General features: G+C 44.6%; 1 protein-coding gene across 3 annotated transcripts in view; it reads left to right on the plus strand.

Moving 5' to 3' along the window:
- The first annotated feature begins 2,401 nt into the window (after positions 1-2,401).
- Positions 2,402-20,843, plus strand: part of CAMK1D (calcium/calmodulin dependent protein kinase ID) — a 252,128-nt gene continuing 233,686 nt past the window's right edge. For 2 of the 3 annotated variants that reach the window (XM_090134801.1, XM_090134793.1), the window contains exon 1: positions 2,402-3,295. In XM_090134801.1, coding sequence (XP_089990927.1) covers positions 3,204-3,295 — 92 coding nt within the window. In that variant the 5' untranslated portion in view covers positions 2,402-3,203. The remainder of the gene's footprint in view (positions 3,296-20,843) is intronic. The other variant, XM_031616048.2, reaches the window with a different exon arrangement.

Raw genomic sequence — 20,843 nt, forward strand, 5'->3', positions numbered from 1 at the left:
TCAGCAATCCTCAATCTTGTATTCCTGTCTGCTTCATTTTACCACTCTATTGAAGTTCTTGCAATCTAGTTGTGAGCGACTGAATACTGGCTTCTGCCATACAGAGCTGCTTCACTGCAGCATGCCCTGCTGTATGAGGCCCTCGCAGAGAGAAGTTTTCATATAAGATTTTCTTTTTTTTCCTTAAAAAACACCTATTCTTCAAATAACTCAGTGCTCCACAATGCCTCTGCAGGAGCCCGTCAGTCAAGTGACATTACAGACTCCCTAAATCCAGCCTGACACCGCAGACTGCGATGACTCTAAGGGGCTGTTGTGGTCCTATTGAGCAGTGCTCCCTGCCTGATGGCAGCATCTCATACACTTCTCATTAAAGCTGGAGATTTATACATTTTCAGTTGTTTCAAATATGAGTTATTTTATCACGCGCACAAAAAGAGCACATTCACATGATGTCAAAGGTGTGGGCTAAATTGGGAAAGGATTTGCAGGCTGACATGGCCCTTATGCTTAGAGTTTGAAGTGTGGGCAGGAATTTGAGTAATTTTAAGTAAAATTTTTGTCTGCTGAAAAGGAAAGCGAGCAATGCTGTCTGGTGGTAAGATTTCAGTGTGATGCTGAGGGGACCAACACGACTTCTGAAAGAGCAGCGGTGGATGGCTTGGCTCTGCTGCAGCTCCAGTGTAAGTTATGGCACCGGTCCTCTGCTCTGATGGAGTTCTTTGGCCTCTGTCATGCTGCAGATCAGGGTAGATGACTGCACTTGCCCTTTGTGGCCTCAGATTCTCTCCATTATCTCCTGAAGACAGGAGGTTATGGTCAGCAGCTCCATTCAAGCGAAACTCAACCAACGTCACCGCATGGCACTTCTGACAAGCAGTGATTCATTTGCTTGCCAAAAAGACAGGATACACCACGTGGGTGTGGGCTGAAGGGAAACTCTCCTTCTGGTGTTGGCTGCATCTTTTTGGGTCAGTGACATGTATTATTTCCCAATATATCAATTTGCAGGTGCAGATCGGGGGTTAGTATTGGGGCCTGTTTAATATCCTTACTGAGCAGAGCAGTGAAGCTGTGAGGGTTCTGGAGCACAAGTCTTAAGAGGAACAGCTGAGGGAGCTGGGATTGGTCATCTGGAGAAGAGGAGGATCAGGGGAAACCTTATCACTCTCTGCAACTGCCTGAAAGGAGGTTGTGGCAAGGTGGGAGTCAGCCTCTTCTCCCAATTAACTGTGATAGGATGAGAGGGAATGGCCTCAAATTGCACCAGGTTGGATATTAGGAAGAATTTATTCTCAGAAAGAGTGGTGAGGCATTGGCACAGGCTGCACAGGGAGGTGGTGGAGTCACCATCCCTGGAGGTGTTCAAGGAAAGGGCAGATGTGGCACTGAGGGCCATGGTTAGTGGGCATGGTGGGGGTGGGTTGGTGGTTGGTCTGGATGATCTCAGTGGCCTTTTCAAACCTTAATGATTCTCCAGTTCTATGCTTATATGACCAGTTTGGGAAATGCTGGTGACACGACCACAGGGAAAGAAGGAGCACACGAGGGAGGGAATCCCTATAGATAGCAAAAGGCAGGAGATGTCAGGAGCAGAAGAAAAGTCTCAGCTGCCCAAAGCACAACACGTAGGCACCCGTTGCGGGGAATCCCAAAAGTTTTGGGCTGCCGATGTGATAGGAATTGAATTAAAAGAGTGCACTGAGAAATACAGAAGCTGGCACACGTGTGGCTCTGCCCAGCAGAGGGTAGCATTGCCCGGACACCCCAGCCTGCTCAGCGCTTTCCCCACTTTTTTCCCCACAAGTCCTCTTGGCATGGTGGTGGGGGGGGGGGGCACAGCTCAGCTCCAGGAAAGCCTGTAAATTCTGCCCATAAACTATGAAAATCGGCTTCCAAAGTTGGATTTTAAGGATGTATTTTAAGTGCTTATGTTCACGTTCGTATCTTTTTGTAAGCCCGTGTTACTTAGCTGTGTTAGAATTTTCACGTGCCTCATCCGACGATCAGTGTTTGAGATTTCTGACTCTCCTGCACCTGCCACCAGCAAAGTCCTCGACTTCAGCTCCCAGCCGGGGGAAGAAATGCACTTTTTAGTTCCTTACCCATCACCAGCAACGCCCTGCGATGCTCTCTATGCGAGTCCCTCCGGCCGCTTCCCCCGGGCGGGGATTTCTGCGCTGTCACGCCGGGGGATCCCCGCCCGCAGCCCGGCGCCGCTCCGCGCAGTGTGAGCGCTGCGCTGCGCCCCTTTTGCGCCCTCACTTTTGTGGGGCGGGTTGGGCACCGCCAACCGCGCAGCGCCCGACCGCACTGCACAGCGTGAGGCTTTTTTTTTTTTTTTTCCTGCTTTCCCTTTTAATTTTTTTTTTTTTTTTTGCCTTGGCTTTCCCTCCCCTCCCGTTTGACGTGAGCGGTTTTGGTGCAATGCGAATTATCTTCAGTCATTCAGTCAGGAGGGGCAGCGCCAGGCAGCACAGCAGCGCCGGGGTTGCCTCCACCTCCTCGTCCTCGTCCTCCTCCTTCTCTTCCTCCTCCTCCTCCTCCCATTGCCATAACAACCGCGCACAGCCGCTGCCGCCGGGGCCGCACCGCACCGCGCCCGGAGGGCTCTGAAAGTCCCACGGGAGACGAGGGAGGGGGAACAGAATCCGTGCGGGCAGAACGTGAAGGGGAGAGAATCGATGATCCTATAAAAAGAAAAAAAAAAAAAAAAGAAGAAGAAGAAAAAAAAAAAAGATAAAGAGAAAGGAAGGGGAGAAAGGGGGGGAAAAAAAGAAGAAAAAAAAAAAAAGAAAAAAGACAAAAAGAAAGGAAGGGGGAAAAAAAAAAAGAAGGGGAAAAAAGGATTTTTTCCCCCGGGGTGGATCTGTCGGTGAGGACCAAAGTGACCCCGAAGAGAGCTGCGCTCGAGAGTGCGGAAGGAGGGGGGGACGGGGACTAGAGCTGGGGACACGGAGGAGGGGGGGCAGAGAAAGTTGGGACGAAATAGCCCAGTAAAAGTGGCACTCGCGGAGCGCGCCCGAGCGCGGAGGAAATAAAAGCGGCGGAGGGCAGGAAGTGTGAGGAGGAGGAGGAAGAAAAAAAAAAAGAAAGAAACAGCAGCAGCAGCTGCCGCCGCGGCAGAAGAGAAAGCAAAAGCCGCACGGCGGCGCGGGGCCGGCCGGCATCCGCGGGGCTGCGCGGCGCTGCGCGGAGCGGCCATGGCCCGGGAGAACGGAGACGGCGGCGGCTCCTGGAAGAAGCAGGCGGAGGACATCAAGAAAATCTTTGAGTTCAAGGAGACACTGGGGACGTAAGTGGCGGGGATGCGCGGGGAGAATTGGGGCTGCGCGGGATTTGCGCGGGGTGCGCAGCGGGATCGGCGCGGGTGCGCGCTGCGAGCGTCTCAGCACGGGTAGGGATGGAAACGTGGGGAGAAACAGAACCGTGCGTTGGGCAGCGGAGTGGAAGGACGGCAGCGGGGCAGGCAAAAAAAATATATTAAAAGACAAAGAAACAAAAGAAAGAAAAGGGGGGAAGAAAAGGAAAGAAAGAGAAAGGGAAAAAAAAAAAAAAGGAAGAAAGAAAAAGGGAAAAAGAAAGAAAAAAAGAAAAGAAAAACCCGTGGTTTGAAATATTGATAGAATGAGGAGGTGTAAATAAACGCTCTGACTCGCACGCTGCGCCCCAGCGCCGATGGCCGCCTCTATTCGCGGGCGGACGGGCAGAAATAGTCGGAGCGGATTGGATGCGTTTCGCTGCGACGCTGAACTGCTGCTAGGGTTTATTTCTGTTATTTATAGTGGCGGGGCAGAAAGATTAGAAAAACGCTCGAGTTGGTTTTTTTTTTTTTTTCCTCCGAAGGCTCAGAATAAACATGCGCAGATGGTGGATGGGAGCAGGGTGCAGGATGCTGCTTTTTTGGCTGAGTGGAGTTTTATTTTTGTTACGTTTTTGCTCGCCGAGTGTTGTATTGGCCATTAAAGTTTTGTTGTGTGGGGAATGCTGTTTGCCTCTGTGCCACTCTGGCTTTCATGGCAACTTTGAGTGACTCCAAACTACGCTCCGTACTCTGCGTGCCACTTCCAAAGCACAGCTGAAGTTTCTGCTGAAATAGTTCAGTTTCTTTCTGCTTCCAAGGGAGGGCTCTCTACAAACAGTAATTCTGGTTCCTGGGCTCACTGATTACCTCCAATGATCTGCAGGTGAGAACCAGGCTGCTCGCTTGGTATGGAGGTGGGTCATCCCAACTGCACTGTGATGACCATGTAGTGGAGTGCTTGGAAAAATGCTGCCTTGGCCAATGGCACAAATGTCTGTCCAGAGCTTTGAAGATGCAGAATGCAGTGCAAGGGCTGAGTGTCGTGGGATGTTTTTGTCACCTTAATTGAGTTTTGCTGTCAGAATTTTGCGCTGTGAGAGATGTGTCCCTGTGCGTCACCTTTGGTGCGTGGTTCCCTTATTGAGCAAAAGGGCTTGGAGAGGAGGAAGGTCTTAGTGCTGGGAAATTCATTCATTTGCCTAGAGAAGCTGTGGGTACCCCATTCTTGGAGGTGCTGAAGGCCAGGCTGGATTTGGCCCTGGGCAGCCTGAGCTGGTGGGGACACCCAGCTCACAGCAGGGACTGGAGATGGAGGGGCTTTGAGGTCTCTTCCAACCCAAGCTGTTCTATGATTCTGTGACAGGACAGCTTTCTACACTTTCCATTATACAACTCCATGTTGTTTTCCCTCTTGAGGTGTAAAAAAGCCATCAATCAGGCCTAACTTGTGCCACTTAAGAGATCTAGAAGCATTTAACACTGTGGACTTGGTCCAAAACCCACTGAAAGTATAGGAGCAGTTGTAGGTCCTGAGGGAGGTACAGGTGATTCCAGTTCATAGTTGTGCCTGTTGGGATGGCTGTTGCAAATGTGATACAGTAACCACAGCCATTGAGTGCCTCCCCGCTATTCAGCACCATCTCAGCATCACAGCTGGGTCAGCAGGGCCCTCATGACAGGACTTCTTTAATTTGATGTTCTTTAGTTTGAGCAACCAGTCTAGAAAGTTTCAGAGAATCCAAATAGCTGGTCCTGTATGAAGAAAACAGAGCTGTTCTTTTCTGTGTCGTGGGCATGTTAATTCTGAGTGCTGTGCACTTTGCAGCCCACACATCGGTCGCCTTCTGGCTGTGCTTCCCGAGCTGCAGAGAGCAGCTGAGGGTCTGAAAGTGGGTGGTGGTTCTGTGTTCCCCCGAGTAGCATGTGTGGTTCTTTCCTGCTCTGCTGCCACTTACCAGGCTGGGAAACTTGTTAAAAAATTAGGCCATTCCTGTGCAAATCATTAAAGGAACTTCAATCTTCACCGAAGCCGATGAAGCTGTGCTCACTGACTCCAGCACTGAATACACAAGAGCTCAAATGATAGAACAAATATGGAGTTACTGGTAGAAAAAAAAAAAAAAGAAAAGAAAAGAAAAGAAAAAAGAAAAAAAAAAAGTAGGAATTAAGCTAAAGTCTAAATACCTTTAGAGCATCTGGATCCAAATGCTTTCCTCTAGCATTACTTAGCAGCAGGGATAAAATCTGCTTTGCTCCCTTTTGCGCAGTGATGCTGAACTGTGTGGGACATGCTGCGCTCAATCCGTCATTTAATAGGTTTTACTGGAGCACGGATGGGGCTTGGGGCGAGGAGCTGGAGGCTCAGTGAGGGGCATCAGATTGGTGTCAGTGCTGTGCTGGGCATCACTCTGCCTCCTCCCATCTCAGGATGCTGGAGCACAAGCAGCACCTGGAGCAGCAAAGCAGCCCTTTTTCTTGGAACCTCCGCAGCAGCTGGAACTCAGTCAGATGAAATCAGTGACAGTAAAAAGAGAACCAAACCTCCCAAACTGGGGGAGGGGGGAAGAGGGGAGGAGAAAGTGAAAGAGAAACTGTAAAAACGTTTTATGTTAAGAGCATTGATTTGTGAGCATTTAATCTGTGTGTGTACTCTGATAACGGTTTGCTCTCTGAATGGAACCTTTCCTTTCTATAAAAGGTTTTCCCCAGATCTTCAGCATGAGGAGAGATAAGACTGCTGTAATTATTTGAAAAGTCTTAGCTTGCTTAATCATGAAATCATTTGTGCTTCAAGGAACCTCTAACGAATACCCAGCTCTCTTCCACAGCAGCATTATGGCAGGCATCAATTATTTACATGGCCCCGTAAATCATGTCCATCCACACTGACACTGAAATAGGCATCCCGAATTGAACATCACCTCCGGCTTTAGGAAAGTGGCCTTTTGCAGCCAAAGACTCATTTCCTTCAGTAGCTGAGGTCTGGGCTGCTTGCTTTGCTCAGTGCTGATGGCAGTAGGGATTTCCTGAAGATGTTACCAGTGATGCATTGGCTCAGGTGGGACCCAATCCCAGGGCTGCGCAGCCTCCCATAAGCACAGCTTTTGTTTTATTTTCCCTTGGGAACTGGGAAGAGACTTTTGCTGGTACACTTCAGCTTCTGTGGTGGAAGTGGGAATAGGAGACGGAGGAAAAGGATTTGTAACCTCAGAGGGATTGGAGCACAGAGGGACATGGTTAGTGGGTATGGTGAGGATGGATTGATGGTTGGACTGGATGATCTCAGTGGTCTTGTTCAACCTTGATGGTTCTATTAAGATAGACATTAGAGAAAAGAGTGAGGAGAGGGCAAGACCAGCAGAGACGGAAGAAAAAAGACGAAGGAAGCAGAAAAATAAAGGGAGTGTGGTGGGAAGGTTGAGAAACCATAGATGTGCCAATTTATGATTGCCAATGAACTATTTCGGTAATATTACGCATGAAAATGTAACAGAAACATGTGGAGATATGCTGATAAAATGTGGTTCCATTTCTGCAGTCTGTACAGAAAATTCCTCTTAGCCTCCAAAATTCTGTTTTGTATTTGAATTTTGTGGCTGTGGAAGCTGTGGTCCTGATTCTATGTGTGCAGGTTCAGCACGGGACCCTTCTGAGCAATGGAAACTGAGGTTACATAACCAGAGAAGGTAGCCAGGAAGAAAAATGCAAAGGAAACACAAGATAAAATCATAGCAGTGGGTCAGATGCTCAGTGATTACAAATGAGAGTCTCTCTCCAGTCAAGACAAGTAGATTTGAGGAAAGAAGGGGAGTGGTCACTGAAATACTGTTTTCTCTCTGTAAGGCATTTCAAAGGTAAGATGTTGACATTTTGAGAAGTAGTATTACTGTTATCCATCAGCTAATCGTTTGGTCCATCTAACTGGAATGACCTCACATTTCTAATATATGTCACCAGGGCTTAGTGACATTGCAGTTATGATGAAGTTAACCTTAGCAGCTGTGGAAATGCTGGTGTTGTCCATAAATATGCTCCAGTGAAGTCCTTCCAGCTCAGTAATGACAACACAGGGAGCTGCATGGGTATAGTCATAAGGTAGTAATAGCTGGGTGGGAAGACAAGCACGCTGCGATGATGTCTTCAGCACTTTTCTAAAATATAGTTCAGAGAAAACTGTAGGTGGTTCTGTTTTCTTTCTTTCAGAGGCTCTACCATAGTCTCTACTGTTCAGGTCCCAGCATCTCAGGTCTGTTCCGTATTCTTAAGTCATTTGATGAACTCCTGCTGCTCTCTTGCATGCACCCATAGGTTTGTTTCTGATGTGAAGCACAGTTGTTCAGTCCTGCTGTCACATCTGTTTCCTCTCATTCACACGCATGCTGTCACAAACAATTGTGCTCAGTCGTCTTCAATTCTGTGCTCTCACATCCTTCATCATGTTTTCCCCACATAGTCCCACACTGACACGTAGGCTTCCATGAGCAGGCTGTCTCATGGTCCCATCTGCTCTGCATGCTCAGACCTTCATGGGGAACGAGGCTGCCGGAGGTGACATATCCTTTGTCCCTGACTTGGGCCAGGCAATCCTGGTGGTAGAGGTTCTCCATAACGTTGGAATAGCAGTGTAGAAGATGCTGAGAATACCATTTAGGCTCAAGGTCTGGTTGTCTCTATTCAAAGATCCTAGTGCTTTATCCAGAAGTTGGCAACCCTACCCACAGCAGGTGTAACTGATCAGTGAGGTCCAACACAAGCCATGTTATTGTTCTATGATTCTAGGATCTTCCCATCTTATCAGCTACGTGTCAACACCAGTTATCATAATGAACGTCAATGTGTTCAATACAACGAATCACCACTGATTAGCTCATTAACTTCAGGCATCATGCAAGTTACCCAATTGTTTTTTTTTTTTTTCCTGAGTTTGGAGATTCTTGGGATTTAAATATCCTCCTATTTGTGCTTTCTCTGTCGCTGTACCCCCTGTGAAGATAGAAGAGTGTTTGCCTGATTTCCATGTCTGTGCTGACATTATGAGCAATTTCTACCTCTTTTTTATGACACCCTGCTGTGGCAGCAGTGACTGTATCGGACTGTTTCATCGTTTTCTCAGTTCAGTATTTTCCTAGTTTTTAACTACATTAAGGAAACGTTTCATGGTGAAAAAATATCTTAAGGGGAGAAAATACAGAGTTCCAGAGGGGCTGAGGGAACTGGGATTGTTCATGTGGAGAAGAGGAGGCTCGGGGGTGACCTTATTGCTCTCTACAACTGCCTGAAGGAGGTTTTGGTGTGGTGGGGTTCAGCTTCTGCTCGCAGGTAACAGCGATAGGATGAGAAGTAATGGCCTCAAATTGCACCAGGGGAGAGTCAGGTTGGATATTAAGAACAATTTCTTCTTAGGAGCAGTGGTGAGACATTGGAACGGGCTGCACAGGGAGGTGGTGGTGTCACTGTCCCTGAAGGTGTTCAAAAAAAGGGTGGATATGGCACTGAGGGACATGGTGAGTGGGCATGGTGGGGATGGGTTGATGGTGGGACTGGATGATCTTTTCCAAACTTAATGATTCTATGATTCATGAAACTATGAAGGCAAGCAGCTCTCATCTCCTCCAGGATGAGTTGCTAGGAGAAATCCTTTTATCATCTCAGAGCTCTCAGCTTCTTGCCCAAGGGTACAGAGGAGGATGTTTCATGGTCCTTTCCAACCTTCAAATCTGTAAATCTGGGAATCTTACCTGCAAATGCTCACGGAGCTCGTGATAATGAGTGCTAAGAAATGGGTCATATCTCCAGGAGGAGCAACAGCTGGGATCCAGGTCTGAATGTTCGACTGAATGCTGTGGGACAGCTTGGATATTTTGGTTTGTAGAGAATGTAGAGAAAGCAGAAAAATACTCAGATGGCTCCTGTAGGCTGGCATATTTGTTTTAACCTAAGCAATCCTCCCTGCTATCACGTTTTTACACGTTTTATACAGTTTTGCTATCCAGTGCTCCCAGAGGCATAAAAATTACTAGTTCCACTATTTGCAATGTGAATTGTAGTATCTTATGATGTAGATTGTTGGTCTCTCGTTAAACATTACAGAAAATAGCAGGTTGGAACATTCAGCTGGAATTGAAATGGGAGAAAAGGCAAGCAAGATGGCCAACTGATTTAAAGGCAGATGGAGAGGGCTGCGGAAAAGTCCGCAGCTGTCAGTGAGAAGGGGCTTCTGACAGCTCTCCCAGGGTGCTTCATGGATGCATTTTGGGTAGTGGATGCTTATTGGGGCAGCATGGTAGCATAAGGGTCCATTTCCAAGATTCTGAAACTCTCGATAGCTTTCAGGAAGACATGTTATATTGGGGCACCTGGTTTGCTGTGTTGTTTGGTTAGGATTGAAATAGAGTGTCGGAGCTTTTTTTTCTTTGTTGGCTTTTGCACAGTGCTCAGCAGCATGCTCCTCGCCTAGCCCGTGTCTAATATGTAGGTTGCTCTGAAAATGGTGCCTCTATTTATTTCCATTGAGACTACAACAGATGCAAAGAGCACGGCAGCACTGTTTGATAAAGCAAAGTCTCAGCTGCGAAACACTATTTTTTTCAACAGCCATCACTATTAACTCATTTGCACGGATAAGCTGATCGAGATCCTTGTCATTTTGTGGTGTCACAGCTGCCTTTGGCCATCAGGAACGTGACTTCTCATCCAAGTCACAGTTATCACTGCTGAAACCTACCACCTTACTGTGCTTACATCCACTCCATAAATGTTTAACAAGCATCAGTGAATGTCAGTAAAAATGCCCCATTTTTTCTGCACAGAGGAATTCAGTGACACAACTTCTCTTTATCCTCACTTCCTTGTCAAATGCCGTTTTGTCAGAATGCCCCCTCTGCTGCCATCTGTCACATGGCAACAAAACATAATGGAATATATTTGTGAAGGTTCAACCTCTACTGCCATACCACCAACATCCAGCTCTGATGTCACTGGCCAACACAGTGAAATAGGAGGCATTGCTTTTGGAGCAGCCTTTGTATTATTGATACTGGTATCTTTTGCTGGCCACAGAGCCAGCTGATGTCCTAAATGTGCAACAAACAAAACCCGGAGGGACTGGAGCCCTGTCAGGGCACATGGGCTGAACTCAGACCTATGGAATCCCATAGTAATCCTTTATCCCAAGTTTATTCTTCCCAACACAGTCACAACACAGTGGGTGTGAGAGCCTTCTTCACCATCTGGAGGAGCCTGTCTGCTTCCTTCACCCTCCATCTGCTTTAACACAGGAGATGAAATATCTCCTTACCCATTTTTCCTTCCTTTTTGCTTCTTTCCTTCACTTCTTCTGTGTCTGACCTCAATTATTTCAGTTGCCCCTTGCACATGTTTCTGTGTACTATGTGCAGAATATTGGTTGGAATTGTTTAATCCTTTCAAGCATCGAAGGATGCAATTAATATTGAATAAAGTTGTATTGTTTTGGTTTGCCTGACAATAGCAAGCATCTATAATAGGTTCTGAATTTATTGCCAGTAATGGCATTCACTTAAGTGGTGAGTCACTGTTTATATTCATGATAACTTAATAGGATCTAATTTTATAGTCATTTCAGATAGCATGAAAACAAGCTGGGACTAAAAAGGTGCTGTTAGTAAACAGGTAATGAGTGAAAGGGGGGAGAAAAAGTTCCTTGGGGCAGCAGACTGTCATTTTGGTTGGAATTCAAAGCACCTTGCATTTCAGTGGTTTTCTGTAAATAATAATTTAGAACAGTAACAATAATTTGCAATCATATGTGTGTGATTGGGCTGTTCTGGAATGGCAAATAACTCAGCAGTCAGAATATTTCTCTTTTATAGCAATCATGCTGTTCCCTGAAACCTTTCTATCACATCTCAGCACTGATGTGCTGTTGTGTTTTCTGACTTGGCAGTTCCTGAAATTTTCCTCTGTGTGTTGTGTCAATCATTTTTTAAAAAGAAAACCATAAATAACAGATTGTTAATAAACTTCTCGTGTCCGTTCACTGATGTTTTCATGTTGAAAGCTGTGTGTGGAGTTTTGTGCCAGAATTACTCACCAAACAGATTGTGTGAGTTTAAATTAAAATAATGCTTTTTGGCAGATTTTTCTTGGCTGAATTAAAAAGCTGTTTTATTAATATATATATGTATTTAACACTGACTTTGCTAAGAGAAAGCTGCTGGGATGCTCTCTTGATTCTGCTGTGTGCAGAGCAGCTGAGCACAGGGCTGGAGATCCTCTGTAACAACAGATCACTGGTTTGGCTTCCCTTTTCCTGGGTAATATCATATGCTGTATTTAAAAATACCAACAGCTTTGGACTAATTGACTGCTAAAGCACAGGAATGGTTCCTAAATTACCTTTTTCAAGGCACAAAAGTGAGAGAAAGCAGCTCAGCTGTATTGAAGGTTTATTTTCATTTTTGTTTGTGTTGTCATACAGTCCCAATTTGAGCTTGACTCAACAGTTGCAGTCTCATTCTGGTTTCCAGGAAGGACAAAAGATAGATCCATTTAAAGATGAAAATGAAGGTGAGAATTTACCATAAGCAGCAAGAGGTTGAGGGACAGCAGCACCTCTCCTCCATACCCTTTGTGTTTGCACCTCTTCTACTTGCCATGGATTATGCACATAATGCTCTCCCTGTTTTAGACTGAGTATCTGAAAATAGTTTTTTCAAGCCTCAGTGCCAGAAGTCAAGGGAGTTACCTTGAATGCTGAGATGTCAGAACACAAACCCTAGAAACTCATCTGTATACGATGGGAGTGGAGCAAGGTCAGGAGATATAGAAAATAAGGGGTCTGAAGATGTCCTTAGCCTCTGCGTTTCTTTTGGGGAGTTTTGTGGCAGTTTGGACATCACATGTAAGAAGGATTACCCTCCTCTATTATAAGCAGGGAGGTGTGAAGGTTTGCAGATTTTCCTTGGAGCTTCCAACCAAGGAAGTTCTCCCACGCTTGGGGACCCTCAAGGTCAGGCTGGATGAGGCTCTGAGCACCTGATGGAGCTGTAGGTGTCTCTGTTCATTGCAGGGGAGTTGGACCAGATGACCTTTAAGGGTCCGTTCCAACTCAAATGATTCTGTGATTCTAAGGCTTTCTCAGTCATGGCAGGTGTCCTACTTAAGATGATTACCCAGTACCTTTCAATGCTAGGAAGCTGTTTTTTGGTATTGCTGTTTTAGCTGAGGAGCATGTCTGAAACTTGACAGAACATGCTTTTGAGGACTGTGGCCTTCTGGCTCCTACCAGCTGTATGATGGTTTACATACATGGCTGTTTCTTGGTGTAGTACGACATAAATAAGTGAAGCCACTCGTTTGATTTGGAAGGTTTGCAAAGACTGAAAAGCCAGGGTATATTTTAGGTTTAGACACTAACAAGAAAAATACGAAGGTTCAAAAATATTTTATTGCTATGACTTTTACTGGCCTCAAAAAAGATCAGACTCAGCGCTAGAAATACTACGAACAAGAATAAGAGAGCTCATACCCAGAAGAGCTTAAAATCTAAATAAATAAGACAAAATGCTAACGTGACTTTGCTTTAGATGAGGCTCTGTGTCACTTGTAAGACGTGGAGCTGAACATGAGCCTTAATCCCAGCCTTGTGCAATGGATTGTCTTGCTTCTTTCAGCTTCTATCAGCAGAGCTTCTTCACAATGTATTTATTTACTTGTGAATCACCCAGGGGCATCACAAATAATGAGTTTTCACTAGCCAGGGTTTGTAGCAGACGTTGAAGATGCACTGCACTGTGTTCTGTGCTGTTGGTAGCAGCACGAGCAGTTTACTGCTGTGTTGTTTCACAGATGTGTGGAGGAACTGAAGTTTTCTCAGAATTTTAAAGAGCTGCAAAAGACCTGTCTGTTTTGGGGGCAATATGGGATCACTCCAGTGTGCATGCTGGTCCTTGGCGGTGGCATTTCCCAAGGGCTGCTTGGGCATGGCGGTGATGGGCTGATGGTTGGACTAGATGATCCTAGTGGTCTTTTCTAACCTTAATTGTTCTATGATTCTATTATTTTTTTCCATCTTTTTTTGCATTACAGCCCAATTACAGCCCAAATTACAGGGAGTCAGGCACCAAACCCGGACTCATTTCTATGGTCCTGCCATTTCCTTTGTGATGGGGAAGGGCTCAAAAGAGGGAAACTTTTGTATGAAAAACTGAAGAGTGCCTGAAACAAAGTCAAAGACTGCATCTTTTACTTGAGGGCATTTTGTAGCTGGGGCCTGAGATATCCAAAAGACTATTTAAAGCTCTGGGATCATCATGAGACTCACACCTCTGCCTTAAAGGGATTTCCTGCTGTAGTTCAAGAGACTTAATATATTTGAGTGGAAAATCTGACACCATTGATCTTTTCCATGGGCTGATGATCACTGCAAAACCACTACTTTCTCCTCTCATTTCAAGCCACTGTGTTCTGATACACCTTTTCTAGCTTAATTACATAGCAACCTGAATATTGTAGAGCAAATAAGCTCCCCTTCCCAACACAGACTGCTCTCAAATTTAGAAAAGAGCAATAAAACAAGCACACAAAAGCATCTCCTAGAAGGGTGCTGCACATGTACAACTTCCTACAGGGAGAAAATAGGGAAGCAAGTAGCATGCAACACATTAGTTGAGTTGTTTGACAAGCCATAGAATGATGCTTAGGTAAAAACAGATATGGGATAAAATAACAGCCCAGCTCCTGTTGGCTGAATTACCCAGTTACTGGGGCAAAGGAGGAATAAATCATAGAATCATTAAGGTGGAAGGGCCACTAAAATTGTCCAGTCCAGCCATCAACCCATCCCCACCATACATACTAAACTGCATCCCTCAGTGCCACGTCTGCCCTTTTCTTGAACACCCCCAGTGAACTCCCCATGCCCTCCCTGGGCAGCCTGTGTCAATGCCTCACTACTCTTCCCAGGAGGAAATTTTTCCAAATATCAGAACAAGGGAGGTATGTTGTGCCACAGATTTAACTTATGGATTATGTTTTTTCTGAAGCAGGATGCTGTATATCTAGGAGGGGGGAAATGTAGAATGAGCTGGAAAAAAGAGCTGAAATGATTTGGAAAAAAAAAAAAAAAAGCCAACAGGTTCTTAAAAGCATGCATGTTCAGGGTGTACAGGTTGTTAGGAATTGGACTTGATAATCCCTTCCGACTTGGGATATTCTGTGATTCTATGATTCTGCTACAGGGAGACTGGTCCTCTTAGTACATTAAGTTATATCTGAGGTAATTTAACTTCCTAATTTTCCAGGCAAAAGCCATATAAGTGTAATTTATATCATAGAGATAAATCCTACGTTCTTAAGAGAGAGACCTTGAAAAAATTATCATAGCTTTATATGCAAGGCTATTGAGTGTTTTTTTGTGTGATGAATCTTGTATTTTATTTGAAAGAAAATCAATTGATGCCAGGCTTCCTGAGTGACAGCTGAGACGGTTTGTACCCAGAAAGCAAACTGGTGCCCTTAAGGCACTGCTGAAGGAGAATATCAACAATATGAGAGCATAATAACTTTGCACGTGAATGGAACTGCACAGGGGGAAAGTCAAAAGGAAGAAGTTTAGGGGCAAGCATAGCAGTGAGAGTTCAGCTATGGATAAATGCCAAGAAAGAGATTTCTAAAATGAGGTAGTTTTAAGCCTAATTGACATCCATAGACAACTAGCTAAATGTGCTTCTTCATGAGATACACCATTGCAAAAATTAATAAATACAGGTTCTTCATAGAGGATAGCTCATACTGTGTGATTGACACTTTGTCACTGTCAATCAAGGACCACTAAAATTGCCAGCAGCTTCAACTGTTGCATCTCTACACTGTAGTTATGATGAAGGTGCTGGAGCCTTTTGTATACATACAGATAGAGTGATATACATATGTGTATTAAAATGCTATTCATGTAGCAATGTGCAGTGATATATAGTGATATACAGTGCTAATTTCTTGCTGCACATCATATTGTTTGGCTTCATTAATAAATGCATAGCAAATGAACTGTGCCATTTGGTGAAAACTGTTTAAGAGCATTGTGGAACAAGGTTAATTTATTCTGCAGTCTGAATTTTGCTTCTTGTTGGGATTACATTGAGGTGAAGGCAGGAGAAGACCCATGCCTGCTTATATCTGATGGAGCCCATCCGCAAATTCAGTATGAGAATCTGTAGTGATGAGGATAAGTTTCTACTTGGATACAAACTGGCTTTAGCTGGTTTCTAAATGCCTTCGTGGAGTGTCTTCATGACAGATGTTTTTGTGATGCTGTATTGTTATATATATTCCATCTACTTGTTAGACCTCGGTCCCACTGTTGGCTCATTGTTTCTACTTTTGGTCATTAGTTGGTTGCTTTCAGCAATGAAGAGAGGATAATGGCTTTTTCCCATGCTGTTCTGTTTAACAGGACTTTGAAAGTGCTTCCACAGCTGCTCAAATACACTGTGCTTGATCTTGTTTGGTTTAGGGATTAGGGAAAGCTGTCAGAGGTGGGAGGTCTTGGTTCTGTGATGCCCTATGGCCTTCTGATTTCATTTTTGAGGCTCTTCTAGTAGGTCCTCTCAAATATTGGAAGAAAAATGTTCACTTTGCCCAGACTTATAACAAGAACTGCGTGGAGTCGTAGCATTCATGTGGCACCCATGTAGCATGGGTGTGAGCACAGCCAAGAAAGAAGTGAGCGTGATGGTCCTTCCCTGGTGCCATGGTCACATCCTACAGGTGTATTCAGCTGGGATGCACAGCTGGAAGACAGCATGGCTGGGGGCTTGTTTAGATAATACGTCTTTCACAGCATGTGGATGAACCAACAAAGCTGTACTTGGTGTTAGCAGGTGTGTATCTGTGATGTCATTCAGCTCTATGGATGGGTGGTTGGTGCATCGTTGACAATGTTTAAGTCACTCTGCACCACTGCCCTCTCTACAGCATAGTTAGGGCTGGCAAAGTCACACTGATTGGAAACTCACTAATATCTATATACAGAGGTCAGTGAGGCACTGGCACTGCTGCCCAGAGAAGCTGTGGGTGTCCCATCACTGGAGGTACTCAGGCCCAGGTTGGATGGGGCCCTGGGCAGCCTGAGCTGGTGAGGGGCATCCAGCCCATGGCAGGGGCTGGGGGTTGGTGGTCTTTAAGATCCCCTCCAACCCAAGCCATTCCACGATTACATGATTATGATGGCAGGTGCATTAGTTTCTGCAATCAACTCCCTTTTCTCTGTTATTTAAGCCATATCACTGGTGACACAACAGTGGCTTTGGAGTTCTGGTACCTCAACTCTAAAGGCAAAATACAGAAGAGAGGGCGGATGATAGCAAAAATGTTATTTAAAAACAAGCTTTGCCTTTGAAAAATGTCTTCATAGAGGTCTCTGTGCATCGGCTTAGCTCTTCCAATAGATCCCCTTGAAGTCAGGGGGTAGCACACAAAAGCACACCAGGCCTGTTTTTTTTCTGATTTGCTCTTAAATCATTTGTAGCAGTGTGAAGTGACTGTAAAATTCTGCCTTTGATGTGCACAGCTTGGAGGTTTTCCTCTGGGAGTCCAGAAAGGCCCATATTACTCAGCAGCAAGCTGGAAAGCAGCATTTTATGCTCCTTACATGCAGGTTTCAAAAGGTAATATAAAATTACAGGACTGGGGAGAACAGGCTGCCGTTCCAGGCAGGAATAGAAAGGGGCTGTGCCTGTCCCGTGGGGCAGTTTGCATCTCCTTCCAGCCCAGATGTGATACGAATTTATTTACTGAAATGATAGGTGTTAAAAAGACTCTTCCAAAAAGAAGGCAAAGAGGAAGGGGACAAATACAAAGTACAAGGAGTTTTACTTCCTTTTCATTCTGTAGAAGCTGTAAATCAGCAAAGAAGGGAGATGCATTTTTCTCCTGTCTTGCATTGTTAAAAAATCATCAGCCTCTGCTCTGAGATGGTTTGCGAGAGATACTTCACCAGGAACAATATCTAAGAGAACAGTAAACAATTGGTGGATGCCAGGTCAAATCCATGTGTCAGCAGCTGCTGAATTTGACTTAAGAGCTGTAAATGGAATCATAATTTCTTAATGAGATATATGAGAACAAAGAATCACAATGCTTGGAATGATCTGTCACGTCTCCATCAGTGCTGCTCAAGCAATTATGTAGTTTATTCAATGGTTTGACAAGGTAACACGACAAAATCAATTTACAAAGCAGATTAATATAAATATGCACTAGGGTTTTATTCCCAGGAAAGTCATTCTCAAAGCTTTATGTTTTTTATCTTATCAATTCCTACCCAGTCATCTGCTTTCAGGAGAGCTGGGATAAAGTCCTGCACGGCCCGCAGTGACGTTCACCAGATCATTTGTCACTTATCCACCTCCAGACTAATGATACTGTCGTCTGGGCCTTGGTAAAAATGAATGATGCATCGCTTCAATATACAGTGTGAGTACGCTTTGCACTCAGTGCTAAGGCTGTATTTTTCCCAGGTCCTTAAAGCAGCTTGGCTCTCAGCCCTTATTAACACTTAATGTAAATCTTTCTGAATATTTTATTTGTTTGGCAGCAAAAGCAGCAGACATTTGGTGTGGGTTCCCTAGGAGCTGAAGAAGTGTAGTACACTGAAGTGATATGATAGTCTATTTTAATACCAGGCCTTCATCATATGGCAGTGAATGGGGACGGGGACTGACCCATCTCTGTTCGTCGCCATGAGTATCTGCAGAAAACCACTACTAAGAAGAGATAATAGGGACTGGGACATTAAATGCCATCCTCAGCAGCAGAATGGGGTGGCTGCTGTAATTCCTGGCTGTGTTCCGGTGCTGTAGAAAGGCAATGCGGAGGAAGCCAGGCTGGGAGAGCATTAATAAATTGAAGGATTATGCTTTTTGGACTGTCAGCACAGCACTTTTGTCAGAACTGGAAAGATTAGGAGGGAGGGAGAAGCACTGTGATATAACATTGTTCAAGAAGTGTGTAGATGTGGTACTGAGGGACGTGGTTTAGTGGGCAATATTAGTGGCACCTGGATGGTTGGATTGGATGATCGTAGAGGTCTTCTCCAACCTTAATGATGCTATGATTCTATGATCTGGACTTGTTCTCCTCGCTGCCAGGACAAGAGGCAGTGGGCACAAAATGGAATTCAGGAGGTTCCCTCTGAACACCAGGAAGCACTTTACTGCTTTCAGGTGCCGGAGCACTGGTGCAGGTTGCCCAGAGAGGCTGTGGAGTCAGGACATGGTCCTGGGCACCCAGCTCTGGGAGTCCCTGCTTGAGAATGGGTTGGGCCAGATGGGCCCAGAGGGTCCTTGCCAACCTCAATTTCCTTTGTGACTCCTTGAGTCTGTTTTGCTGCTAAATGCAAACTGTGTTCAGTGCAACTGGCTTCTTTCAGATCATCTGAGCCGCCTGTCTGTAGGCGTTTTCTGGTCTTAACCCTTGTTGAAGTCTCTGCCCTTAAGTGAGCTTGGGTAGCAAAGTGCAGTGAAACTGACACGAAAGAGATTATTTTTTCCTCATGCAAAACTTTTGCAGCTCTCATGTTTTCCACAGGGAGCTTAAGGATGTAGGATTTCTTTTCCTCATACAAATAACTCTGGGAATTCCCTCTGTCCAAATGTGTTTTATAGTGTTTACAAGATGCTACTGATGTATCTGGCTGCATTATACTTCTAACTTTGAATGTCACCGAGTTCTCACCTGAGATGTTGTAATCAGCTTTTAGTGAACTGCAAACACTTTTCTTTTTATTTCAGGCAAGGTGACAAGGTTCCCAGCAGCCTTTAAAATACATCAGAGGATCGTGTTATGGATGAAAAGAGTATTTCTTAATTTATCATTACCATATGATTCCCTTCACTACAATTTCTGTGCAAATCGCAGTCCTTAAAAAAATCTGTGATACCGAAAATTCTTATATGCTTATATTTTTGCTATATTTATGCATAACATATGGACTTCCAGTATCTAGATACTCAATTTCTGCTCAACATCTTGTATTTTCCAACGACTGCTGAAGAATCTGAACGTGTGCGGTATTTCCTTCTGTGTCATTCGTGTTGCTGCAGCTCCTCAGTCTTTATCTTGTGGTTTGTTGGCTAACCGTCAGATACTTACGGCTTCATTAACAAACAGATGTACAGGTCTACTCTTTGTTTTTGTAATTGCACTTTTGACATATTGTAAATGTCCTTAATTGATTTTGTGCAGGATAATGCCATCTGCTGGCATCTGTTTCTGCTATGGCTCTTGCCGAATACTTAAGTGTATTGTGGTCTGTAAGGGACAAATTAGATTTTCAGCACAGTACTATGCCATTTTTTCCCCCTTAAATAAATGAAAGTAGAGTTTAAACATGGTAAGACCAAATATCTATGTATTTTAATATTTAGACAAATACAATCTATTCCAAAAGGTGTTTCGGGCAAAACTGAGCCCTGTGACCATGTTGATTTCTCTTGTTTTATTGTTGGCATATATACAAACACGTCAGAACTCCCAGGCAGGAAGAAAAGCAGCCTTTGTGTTTATATTTGGGTGCTCTTGATCATAGAGGGATGTGGAATAAACTTTAGATCTTGAAGCCTTGACAAAAAATTTTGTCTAATGAACAATTAAATCATCTTTATACATCACTTACTATAACAGTAAGGTTGATGGACTTCTGGTCAGCTTTTAATCTAGCTGAGAGCGTTTGATATGATATGAAACTTTTGACAGAAAAAGCAATATTGGGAGACACAGGATTAAATGTCTTGTGGATGCGAGTAGGAAAATCATAGAATTAACTATGAAGATTTGATCATCAGTCCAATCATCCATCTGTCACCAATATTGTCCACTAAACCATGTCCCAATGTACCACATCTACACAATTCATGAACACTTTCAGTGATTTCACCACCTACTGAAGCCTGTAGCGTTGCCTTGGGGTTGTTGTGAGCAACACTTGATCTTGTTGAACTTTACCTCACTGGCTTTAGCCAATGCATGCTATCTCCTGAGAGTCTAGACAAAAGTCCTACTTTTTAGTGTAGCTAATAGTTGTCTTGAGTTTAGCTCTCCATTCTTGGGCCTTTTGATTAGGTGGCATCTGTGTTTGTGGTAGATTTTATTACAGCTGCCATCCCTGTCTGAACCCTGGAATTTCATTTCTTGATGCATTCTGTCTTGGGTCATGGAAAGTGCAGACAAGCATCAAAAAATATCTAGGCTGGGATCTATCTGCAGTGGCCTAACTCTGCTACCAATAAAAATGATGAAGGTTGGCCATTGATGTCAACGAGACAGTGCTAAACAAACTTGGAGACCCTTGAGAAGCCATTCCCTCTCTCCGCACCACTCACATGTGGCAGTAATGGAGGGAGAGTATGTGGGGTCATGCAAGGAAATAAGAGTCCTTCAAATATTATTGAAGATAGAGAGATGGCTGTGCAGTGTTAGATGTGGCTCATCAGTCTGAAATACCTGGTGTCCCGGCAGGGATGGATTATCCTTGAGCTGGAGTTGTCTTTGTGATGCTTCA

This window comes from Phasianus colchicus, chromosome 1, assembly GCF_987193195.1.
Source record: "Phasianus colchicus chromosome 1, bPhaCol1.hap1.1, whole genome shotgun sequence".
Classification (NCBI taxonomy): Eukaryota; Metazoa; Chordata; class Aves; order Galliformes; family Phasianidae; genus Phasianus; species Phasianus colchicus.